The sequence below is a fragment of the Rana temporaria genome, chromosome 7 (genome assembly GCF_905171775.1).
Source record: "Rana temporaria chromosome 7, aRanTem1.1, whole genome shotgun sequence".
NCBI classification, from domain to species: Eukaryota; Metazoa; Chordata; class Amphibia; order Anura; family Ranidae; genus Rana; species Rana temporaria.
In genome coordinates this window covers 148,486,439-148,498,511 of record NC_053495.1, presented here as the reverse complement: position 1 = coordinate 148,498,511, position 12,073 = coordinate 148,486,439, and the positions used below count along the sequence as shown (strand labels likewise).

At 40.8% G+C, this 12,073-nt stretch overlaps 1 protein-coding gene across 2 annotated transcripts in view; it reads right to left on the bottom strand.

Moving 5' to 3' along the window:
* Window positions 1-12,073, bottom strand: part of TADA1 (transcriptional adaptor 1) — a 65,286-nt gene that overhangs the window by 34,578 nt on the left and 18,635 nt on the right. For both annotated transcript variants that reach the window (XM_040360113.1, XM_040360114.1), the window contains exons 4-6: window positions 8,167-8,252; window positions 6,008-6,217; window positions 44-195 (exon numbers count right to left, since the gene is read on the bottom strand). In XM_040360113.1, coding sequence (XP_040216047.1) covers window positions 44-195; window positions 6,008-6,217; window positions 8,167-8,252 — 448 coding nt within the window. The remainder of the gene's footprint in view (window positions 1-43; window positions 196-6,007; window positions 6,218-8,166; window positions 8,253-12,073) is intronic.

The following is a 12,073-nucleotide window of genomic DNA, read 5'->3' as shown; positions in this document are numbered from 1 at the left end:
GAGTTATAAAATGAAATTATTTAGATGAAATTTCTGCACTCACCATTCAGCAAGTTGATTGTAGGTTGCCACACTGTTCCTAAGGTAGGGTTGAGGATTAATGTTGCAGCCAAAAGCATATCTGAAGTGTCCGTCTTTGAGGCGATAGGCTTGTCTACGTGATACTACCGACATCAACAGATCTTTTAGATGTTTCTGAAGAGAGATAAAAACATTAATTATTTTCCCCCCAAAAAAAGAGTCAGCCATTGAAAGTCTAGAGCTATGTGAACTAAGGCACATTATTCCTCTGAAACTTAAGCTTGGTACACACGGTTAGTTCCGGGTGAAGCCGCGTGTTAGGAGATAAGTTCATTCATAAGGGCTATAATGAGGATTTCATAAAGCAGGGCTTGACAAATTTGCTTGAAATCTAGGAGCCAACTAAAAAAGTTGTGAGCCAGTTTTTCGGATGCCGATTTTCCAGAATGCTCAATAGACAGAAGCCAGCTGAACAGCCGGCTTCATTGGGACCAGCTGCCATACAGACAGGCCAAATGGCGAACAGTTTTTATTGAGCCGGCCGATGTTGCCCAACATTTGGCCCATGTGTACTTTGTGTGATGGGCAGCAGCTCACTAGTGCAGCAAGGTGGGGGCGATAGGAGATCCAGTAACTCATGCCGACTTAGGTCCCTTTTTCACATGGGCGCCTCCGCTGACATCTGCCGCTCCATAGAGGATCGATCGTGTCTGCCTGAAAAACTGACAGGCAGACCCGATTGGTTTGCCTGTGTAAAAGGGGCCTTCAGCTGTGGAATGGAAGGGGGGGGAATGAAAAAATAAAAATAAAAAAATAAAAAAAACATTTGTTTCAATGAAAAGGGATTATTTTTTTATTTTTATATAAAAAAATGTTTCCATCTTTTGTGGGGATGTAAATGGTACAGAGGCCGTTCCAACTTGCTGCCCCACACTCCCTGTCCACTCACCACTAAGCAAAGGGCGCTAGATGACGCCCGCAACAACTTAAACCTCTTCTCTTGGGAAGGAGATGGGTGGGCTGTGAAAACAGGCATGGGAAACATTCAGTGTCCCTAGTGACCGCTTGTCACAGCCACCACAAGAGGGCGCCAGTTGCCCAATGTAAACGTCAAGCTCCAGAAGGCCGCAAAGCCGAGGCCTCAATTCCCAGTCTGCGCAAGAATGGATTTCCCAAACATAATGTATCTCAATGCATTATGTCACAATCAAGACCCCTCATGTCTCAAATTTTGGGCCATTGACAAGTACAAGCCACATTGGAGAGGAAGTGACAAAGTAAGAGAAATTAGCAAAAACTAATCCAGATGGATTTTTGAAATGTGCACCCTCTCACCCATGGGCTTGAACATTGATTTTGATCGCAATTGTTTTATTTCGGATTCTTAATTTTTGTATACATTTTATAGCATTTATAAACACACATTTTATTTATTCCCCATAAACTAAGGTATTGAATAATCACTTCATAAGGGCTATTTCATCAGGAGACCACTAGATGGAGCCTAAACACCGCAGGGTTATCCCCATTAAATGTTTTATGATCTGTGCAATATCAATGGTGACTAGGACTGAAACAACTAATCGATTAATCGACAACTAATCGATTATGAAAGGAATCGATTACAATTTTCATAATCGATTAATCGGCCAGTAACATAATGGGGTTAAAACAACAAAAATTAGCCCTTTATAGTACAAAAAAGCAGTCGCTACTTTCACTGTCCCACAGTAAAAAAAAATGAACCCCTTACAGTAGCGATTATTTGCTCTTTTTGTACTTTTTGTTTTTTTTAACTCCATTATGTTACTAAACATCTCAGGCCTGGGGTCACACCTCTGTTTTTTGGTGCTTTTTGCAGAAACACCCTACAGTTCATTTACATGTTTTCCTATGGGACACGTTCACATCCATGATTTTTTTTCAGCTGCTGCGTATTTGGAAAGGGCAAGGACTTTTTAAAGCAAAACGGTGCCATTTTGTTTTTTTTGGTTTAATATACTTCAATGGAGAAGCTGCAGAAAAGCATGTAATGTGTTTTTGCCGCAATTTGTGTTTTGTAATCTGCCCAACAACAAATTGGCCCCAAAAAATTTAAACATTTTAATATTTTTTTTTTTAAGGCTATTATACGATTAATCGAAACAATAAATCGGCCAACTAATCGATTTTGAAAATAATCGTTAGTTGCAGCCCTAAGGCTGCTTTCACACTGAGGCGTGCAGCCGCGGTGGCGGTATAGCCGTGCTATTTGTAACGCGGCTATACCGTCGTATTTACCGCGATATTCGGGCGCTAGCGGTGAGGTTTTAATCCCCGCTAGCGGCCGAAAAAGGGTTAATACCGCCCGCGTTGCGGGCGGTATTACCGCGCTCTCCCATTGATTTCAATGGGAAGGCACGGTATAGGAGCGGTGAACACACCGCTCCTATACCGCGGTAAAGATGCGGCTAGCAGGACTTTTGGTGCGCTCCTGCTAGCGCACCGCTTCAATGTGAAAGCCTTCAGGCTTTCACATTGAACACTACAGGGCATGATTTTTCATGCGGTATAGCAGCGCTATTTTTAGCGCTGTACCGCATGAAAAACGCCCCAGTGTGCAAGGGGCCTAATGGTGACCCACTGATGGGAGTACTTGGAGACCAAAATACTTTCATATCTAGTTTTTAATGTTGTCATATTATGTTTTAATATCCTTTTAAATATTATTTAATTGTAATTGTATCAAATAAATGAAGTAATTATCAGAGCGTTATGAACAGCATGATCATCCAATGATCCCCGATGTTACTATGGCAACCGGCACGTTTGTCTTTGAGCATAAATACGGAGCTCGTCTGTCACATGGCTACCCTTGAAAAAGTCATGTGACATGTGGCACAACGCGTCGAGAGGAGCCGAGTGACGACATCTATTGTGTTTGATTACACTGGATGCGGAGTGAGGAGGAATCACGCGACCTGTGCCTGAAGTTTCACAATACGCGTTGATCAATCTGTTTAAATGTGAGTGGATCTACATGCACCGCAGACCTTAATGTCCGTTTTTGTCACTGCGCAATGATACATTTCTTTTGTTTTGTATGAGAAACAACACGCATGAGGATATTCAGAGGAAAAGTCTAAAAGAAAAAAACAACAGGAACACTGGCGAATGAAATGTTTGCTAGCAAGATTATCTATTTGATTAATATCATCTGAGAACCAACATTTAACAGGCTAACTGATTGGTGGACATATTTTATAACTTTATGGAATTTTGTATACGTTTCACTGGGATAGTACATTCACTAGTTAATTATTTTGCACATTGATATTTTATCACATATTTTTATACTCTTTCATTTATTTTATCCTGTGTTTAGAAAGAGGATGATTGTAGTGCACCATTGCATATTTTATCACACATTTTTCACGATGTCAGAACACTTTTTAATGGTTGCAGCTTTTATCATTTATTTATCTTTAATTAACCACCTAAGCCCCGAGCCTGTTTTTCAGAATCCGTGTTTACACATTAAAAACTATTTATTTTTTTTGCTAGAAAATCACTTAGAACCCCCAAACATTATATATATATTTTTTCTAAAATGGCGGTCATTGCAATACTTTTTGTCACACCGTATTTGCGCAGTGGTCTTACAAGCGCACTTTTTTTGGAAAAAATTAATTTTTTTTAATTATAAAAAATAAGACAACTTAGCCCAATTTTTTATTTTATTGTGTGAAAGATAATGTTACGCCGAGTAAATTGATACCCAACATGTCACGTTTCAAAATTGCGCCTGCTCGTGGAATGGAGGCAAACTTTTACCCATAAAAATCTCCATAGGCGACGTTTACATTTTTTTTACAGGTTGCATTTTTTGAGTTACAGAGGAGGTCTAGGGCTAGAATTATTGCTCTCGCTCCAACGATTACGGCGATACCTCACGTGTGGTTTAAACACCGTTTTGATATGCGGGCACTACTCACGTATGTGTTCGCTTCTGCGCGCAAGCTCGTTGGGACGGGGCGCTTTAAAAAAAAACAATTATTTATTGTACTTGATTTTATTTATTTTTACACGGTTTTAAAAATAAATAAAAAACATTCCTTGTAATTGAAAAAAGCATGACAGGTCCTCTTAAATATGAGATCTGGGGTCAAAAAGACCTCAGATCTCATATTTACACTAAAATGCAAAATAAATAAATAAAAGTTGTCATTTGAAAAAAATGACAACAAAAAAAATGTGCCTTTAAGACATATGGGCAGAAGTGAAGTTTTGACGTCGCTTCCGCCCTGCTATGGTATGGAGACAGGTGGGGGCCATCTTGCCCTCACTCGTATCCATGCCACAGAGGGAGAAGGACCCGATCGCCTCCGCCGCTACTGACGAATCCGCCGCGGAGACCACCATTATTGTTTACAGCACCGCCGCCTGAAGAGATGGATAGGTCGGTTGTGGCAGCAGCTGCAAAAAAAAGGACGTATATAGTCGTGCGGCGGGCTTAAGTGGTTAATTACCACGATTGAATATTCATATCAGCGCGTTAGTAAATTATATATCATACCCAGCATTATGGAGACAGGGGTAAGGCAAGTATAAATCAACATTTTTCATTACAGGTACCTTTTACACCTACCATCAGATGATATATACTTTATTAAGTTTTAATGCAGCCCAAAAGAACATAGTACAGAGGAAGGTATTGATCCATTCCTCAGCCGCTGGGGTAAGGATCAGATGATTTTTAAGGAGAGGCGGGGGGAAGGCAGACAGTTTAAGTGGATCTTATATTGTACTGCAGTGCCTGCTATTGTAAACCCTCTCCTATACCCAGTGAAGAGAACAGCCTCAGAATAATACACATGGCTATAACAAATCTCCCTACATAAGTTTCACTTGTATACCTGCAGTCTCCTTCTACATTCTTTACAAAGTGCACATTGTGTTACAAATCTTTATTCCTGTTTCAGCAGTGGGTGTGGATTCTGGGCATTCATTGTGTGAGAGCTGATTGGAGGAAAGCCCCCTCCACATAGGCAGAGGAATGAAAAAACTTGCAGAGCTGTACTGTAAATAGACAAGCTCTCTGCTTATCATCTCCAAGCTCCCGCCCCGACACAAATTTCCAGCTGCTTTAATCTAGTGTGTCAGGGAACTTGTCAGAAGGTATCATGCTGATAACAAAAGAACGGAGCAGCAGAAAGACACAAGACTCAGAGCTTTGGAGAGAGATAAGTAACCACTACAGATATATGTGCCCAGGTCAGATTTCATGAATGGGGTTTACAACCACTTTAAAAATAAATATTGTGAATTTTTTTCCCCTCATAAACATACTTACCTAGGTGGGTGCAGCATCAGACCAATGCTGCATCTGTCCCCTGCCGCCCCTGCAGTGAGAACCAGGCCATCGAACACCGTCGATGGCTCGGTTCTCTCGGCTCTCTGAGCGGAGAGCTGCTGCCTGTCAGACAGCAGCTCTTCTCCTCCATGCTTATTGGAGCACTGAGCTGGAGAGGGGAGTGGAGCGGCCATCTCAGCCTCTCACACCGAGAGGCCGAGACGGCCATCAGTCCAGACACCTGGTGTATCCAGAATCCCAGAGTCGGTAGGACGCGGTGCCTGGACTGATCTAAAAAATAAAGATTCAAGACAGACTAGATTACCAATTGAATCTTTTGTTTTCTGATTTTATTGGTAATCAAACTAATGAGTCTATACAAACTAAATGTGAATCTGGAAAAGTATTACCATAATTACTGCAAGGATTTTAGACTTGTATTTTGTACTGCTGTTCAAGCTGTGCTTATCATAATGACACAAGAAAGTTAAAATAAAAGCCCAGCTCCAGAGGTTTGTTCTGTCCTGGTACAAAAATGTTACGACCGCACAAACGCAGGAATAGTCACACAACTGCAATGCGTTACAATAAAACACATCACAACTGTTCCGCTTTCCAAGTTAAATATTTAAAGAATACAGCTGTAATACTTGCCTCTAATGCATGGATGACAATGGTTACTGCTTCCTCTGTTACATTGTCCAGTCCATGTTCATATGCTGTAACGATCATTCTTCCCTCCAGTTGTCCTCGAGTGGGCAATGTCATTGTGTGGGAACATAGCTTTAGCTCATCATCTTCTTGAGGATCTCGGCTGACAAACTGCTGAGCTCCAGCCAAAGGATTTTGGGGCTGGAATCGATGCTGGAAAAGAGTTAAATGGTTACAAAAACTGGAAAACCCAGATAATACAAAAAAAAAATGACAACAGATCGATATAGCCCATCTCATTCTCAAGTTGGAATGTTTCCAAAATACATATAGCACAAAATGTATCAGTGAGTTTTGAAAGACTGCCCCATACAGACCGAAAGGCAACACAGCACATAACTCAACACCACAGCAAGGCTCCATTTCATTTCTACATGCAGATAAAAGCAAAACCAAGGCATTTCTAAGACACTATGAAGAAGATGAGTGTTGTGTAGAAAAATTCCCACAACTTCCTGACATGTTGGCATTTAGAAATCATTTACAATTTGTATTACTCAGTGTAAATTGCTGTTGAAATTGTGCCTCCTCTTTAATGCTGGTTGTTGTTTAGTTATGGTAAATTATATTTCTGTATACAATTTCATCTGCATACAATAATGTAAATCAGACTCATCTGACATGGTAGGGTATATATTCTGTGCGAGTTGGTTAAACAAATGGTTCCAGTTTCATACAAGCTATTTGTCGGCTAGTCTTGTATGTTGCGGCTATAATATCTGGTATCTATGTTCAGACTGGAAGAAGCGGTGTACAGATAGAAGCACCAAAGCTGGGTGCTGGGATGTTTCAGTCACACTTAGCATCTATACACTGAAGCTCAAAGTTGATGATACACTGGATATTCTGTCATCGTTGACACTTTGCAAGTGGCAGAATCACCAAACAGCAAATGCTTGTGGGCAGAAAAGTTGTAGAATGCCAATGGTTATTGATGTAGTAGCAATTGAACCACATTTCTCTGGTTGGATCACAAAGAAAGTGGTGCCGTTAGTGAAGAATGGTTAAAATGACAATTACATCATTCTACTGAAACAGGCCGGCTGGTTTAACCCCTATTTACGTCCGCAAAATGGCACGGACAGGCAGATGGGCGTATATATACGTCCTTGCCTTCTAGCGGGTGGGGGGTCCGATCGGGGCCCCCTCCGCTGCGTGCGGATTTCCTCGGGGAGCGATCCGGGACGACGGCGCGGCTATTCGTTTATAGCCGCTCTGTCGCGATCGCTCCACGGAGCTGAAGAGCGGGGAGAGCCGTATGTAAACACGGCTTCCCCGTGCTTCACTGTGGCGGCGTATCGATCGAGTGATCCTTTTTATAAGGGAGACTCGATCGATGATGTCAGTTCTACAGCCACACCCCCCTACAGTTGTAAACACACACTAGGTGAACCCCAACTCCTACAGCGCCCCCTGTGGTTAACTCCCAAACTGCAACTGTCATTTTCACAATAAACAACGCAATTTAAATGCATTTTTTGCTGTGAAAATGACAATGGTCCCAAAAATGTGTCAAAATTGTCCGAAGTGTCCGCCATAATGTAGCAGTCACGAAAAAAAAAAAATCGCTGATCGCCGCCAATAGTAGTAAAAAAAAAAAAAAAAAATTTATAAAAATGCAATAAAACTATGCCCTATTTTGTAAACGCTATAAATTTTGCGCAAACCAATCGATAAACGCTTTTTGCGATTTTTTTTACCAAAAATAGGTAGAAGAATACGTATCAGCCTTAACTGAGGAAAAAAATGTTATATATGTTTTTGGGGGATATTTATCATAGCAAAAAGTAAAAAATATAGAATTTTTTTCTAAACTGCCGCTCTATTTTTGTTTATAGCGCAAAAAATAAAAACCGCAGAGGTGATCAAATACCACCAAAAGAAAGCTTGTGGGGGAAAAAGGACGCCAATTTTGTTTGGGAGCCACGTCGCACGACCGCGCAATTGTCTGTTAAAGCGACGCAGTGCCGAATCGCAAAAATGGTCCGGGGCTTAAGTGGTTAAACAATGAAAAGTAAAAAAAAAAAAAAAAAAACTTTAAAAAGAAGGTAATGTGGTTTAAAAGCTTCCATTCCACTATAAAAGCACAAAAAGAAACTTACATCAAACTTCTGACGAACAGATGGAATCTTTTTCTTGCCCTTTGGTTTTCCAGGTTTAGCCGCGGTTCCTAATGCACTTGGTCCTTCTATAAAAAACACACCCAAAAGTTTTAAGAACATTTGAAAATACCACATTTTGTCTTATTTTTATAAAATGGCACATGGCTCCTTATTAGAGCAAAGGCTTAGAACATATGTTGACAAGTATGATAAAGAGGTAAATCCAATGCATTACCAGTGCATTACCATTACCAGTTGCATTACCAGTTCGGATATACACCATCTACACATGTATGTCATTAACAGTTTATTTCCAATAAAGAAGGTGAGTTATAGAGTCATTTTGTGTCCCACGTGTCTTGTATTAGCCCTAGTCTTCTCTATTAGGGCACATCTGACCTTTTCTAGATCACAGTGGAACACCAGGCTAAAAAGGAAAAAAAGATGCAACTTACGGTATTTTTATGTTAACGCTGTCAAATGATTTTTTATTCTGTTCCAGATTCACTCACCCCTACTACACTACATAGCTGGGGTGGCGACTACACCCTCTCTTGGTTCAGAATTTCACCTTTCTGTGTCACCTTCCAGAGCACCAAAGAGGCGATTATGCGAACTCACTATACTATCTGGAGTGCTGCTTGGAAAAAAAAAAATCCTATACACCAGTATTATTTAATTCTGGCTTCCTGGAGTCAAAAAGGCAGATTTCCCCACACCTCCAGAAAAGGAGTAAAGTTGTAAAAATTAACAACATTTAGGGAGCATTCACACTTACGAATGCACATGGCTGGCATCTACATGCGAAAACCCCAGTGGGGGGTTCCCACAATTACCTGCGAGTAGGTGAAGGCATGAAGGTATAGAACCTTCAGTGTGCAGCTTGAGAGAGAGAGAGAGAGAGAGAGAGAGAGAGAGAGAGAGAGAGAGAGAGAGAGAGAGAGAGAGAGAGAGAGAGAGAGAGAGAGAGAGACTAGCCATGGCTCAGTGTCTGAATGAACACACAGAGTAGCGGCCCGGCTCAGGTTGCTGCTTGCTATGGGGGCACTTGGCAGGAGGGAGGGGAAAGAAGTGCCAGTGAGGGACCCGAGCCGAGGAGAGGAGGTTCTGGGCTACTTACCTGATCTGTGTAGTGCAAAACCACTACAAATTGCAGGCAAGTATGAAAAATTATTTTTTAATAATAAACAACTTTATTATTTAAAGGAACACTAAAGGATCGTTTTTTATTAGATCAATTGGTTGCTGTAAGCTAGAGCATTTAAATATCACTTGCCTCGTTTTTCCTTTTGATCTCCAAAATACAGTAATCCCGGTTTAAAAATGCCATTTCCTGTCTCTCCTCTTCTTGCTTTCCACCAGCATCTGAGCCGTTTTGCATGGTGGAAAGCAGAATGTGCTCACCTCCTCCCTATGACTACAGCCCTGCATGAAGATGCTCTCTTATCCCTCACAGGCATGGAGGCTAAGCATAATGGGAACTGTAGTTCCCATTAGGTCATGATGTAGCAAGAATGAATGCGCACCGCAAACCAGGAAGTCAGTGAGAATAATGATTCAAGAGTGACGGAGGTGAATAAAACAGCTCGATTTCAACAACAGGTATCAAACTAGTTATAATGCAAAACATTACTTTTTACTTTATCAGCTACTGTCAGACTTTAATTTAAGAGGAAAATATTTTTGTCTTTACAACCCCTTTAATGTTGCGGGCAAATGGGGCTTCCTGTCAAAGCAGTGAAGACAAGACTGTTCTTCGAATCCAGGGTCTTCACCAGCCTGAAACCAGAAACTGATAAGACCAGTGCACAGATTTTATGCAGGTTCCTCTACTTACCAACAATGCTAAATTGAACACTTTGGTAGTCCAGAGAGGTTCAGTTTAATTTATACACACACACACACAGTGTACCCATATCACTTTGCATTTAAAGTTTGGGTCAGGGAAAAAAACATATACTGCATATTTCTGCAATATATGTACATTTTTCCATGTTTTATCCCTTTAAATACCCTGCAAGAACCTGCACCAATTCTGCAGTCCAATGTAAGAACTATTAGGGCTAATTAAAAATGTTCAAGATAACACAAAGTATGTGCAGGACAGCTTTGAATTTGGGCTTTGACATGATCAACATGCACTTATCCAAAAAAATTTAATACATAGTGAAATGCACACCATACTATAGGCAGCGACCACTATCTACACATGTGCAGGGCCGATTTTGTTCTTAGTGACGTCCATAGGGGGTATACTTGACCATTCAATGTTAATGGATTTTTATCATGCATGATGCCGATATTTAATAAATCTGAGGATTTTTACACTATGGAGGAGTTTCTCTCTATATATAGTCCTAGATGGAGGTAACCAACACCAGAGCACCAAAGGATTTTGCTGTGGGAGAGGTCCCCTTAAAGTCCTACAAGCACAGTCTTGCTATATGGTAAAAGGAGTCCAACTAATCTGGTGAGTGCGGAGTAGTCACAGCCCTCCATGAGGTGGATGCACAGATACCACTGGCACACAGAGAAAAACAGCATTTTTTTTTAAGGAAAATACTTTTTTTGCACAGTTAGTATCACTTTATGCACCAAAAAAAATTTAAACATGTCACTTTAAAATTTTGATTGTCGGATAAAGTCACCACCTGTATTGAATTTTGGTTCTTTTAGCCATCAATGTATGCACTTTATATGTCAATTTCACTATTTATTGATTTAACTACCGTATATACTTGAGTATAAGCCGACACAAATATAAGCCAAGGCGCCCAATTTTACCACAAAAAACTGGGAAAACATATTGACTCGAGTATAAGCCTAGGGTGTCCATCTGCATGCCTCACTGTGTCCATGACTAGACTGACGTTTAACATGGGAGTCTATGGAAGGGTTGGCCGGCTTTTGGTAAAAAAAATAAATTGGTGCTCCCTGGCCGTAGGTCCCCCAGACAACAATATTTGCACACTTGTAGAGAAAGAGTACTTGTGTACCAAGTTTGAGGTCCAGGGGACCTATGGCCGGCCAGGAACCGGGTCCCCAAATTTTGGGAGATCAGGTGCAAAAAGGTGACTCGAGTATAAGCCGAGGGGGCATTTTTAAACACAAAAAAAAAAAAAAAGTGCTGAAAAACTCTGCTTATACTCGAATATATACGTTAATTCAATTTCCTGACATATCGAGCACAAGTATCAGCTTATGTTACCGATATGATCTAGACACAGACGGAGGATTATATTATTGGATTTTATCACTACACTAGGTGGAGCCAGCACGGTCTAGCATTCATTTATTCAAATGGCACATAGTAGCTTTTGAACACTGAACAGGGTTATATTAACAGCATTTATTTTCAAGCCTTTAGGTAAAATTACACTTTGGTGCACGTTTTAATGCCTTTAAATCAAAGTCGATCAAGTGTACAGTGGGCCGGATAAAGGTCCTCGGCGGGCCGTAGTTTGAGGACCCCTGCTATAAAGAATGTGTATATATTTGTGCATTCCTAGTGCTATATTATTAATTATACCTTGTTAGTACCGGGTTGAACCCACTTTTGTCTTAAGAACTGCCTTAACTCTTTGTGGCATAGATTTAACAAGGTGTTGGAAACCTTCCTCAGAGATTTTTGTCCATATTCACATGATAACATCACACAGTTGCTGCAGATTTGTCGGCTGCACATCCATGATGTAAATATGCCGTTCCACCACATCCCAAAGGTGCTCTATTGTATTGAGATCTGGTGACTGTGGAGGCCATTGGAGTTCAGTGATCTCATTGTCATGTTCAAAAAAACTGTGGTGAGATGATTTGAGCTTTGTGACATGGTGCATTATCCTGCAGAAGATGGTTACACTGTAGTCATAAAGGGATGGACATGGTCAACAACAATACTCAGGGAGGC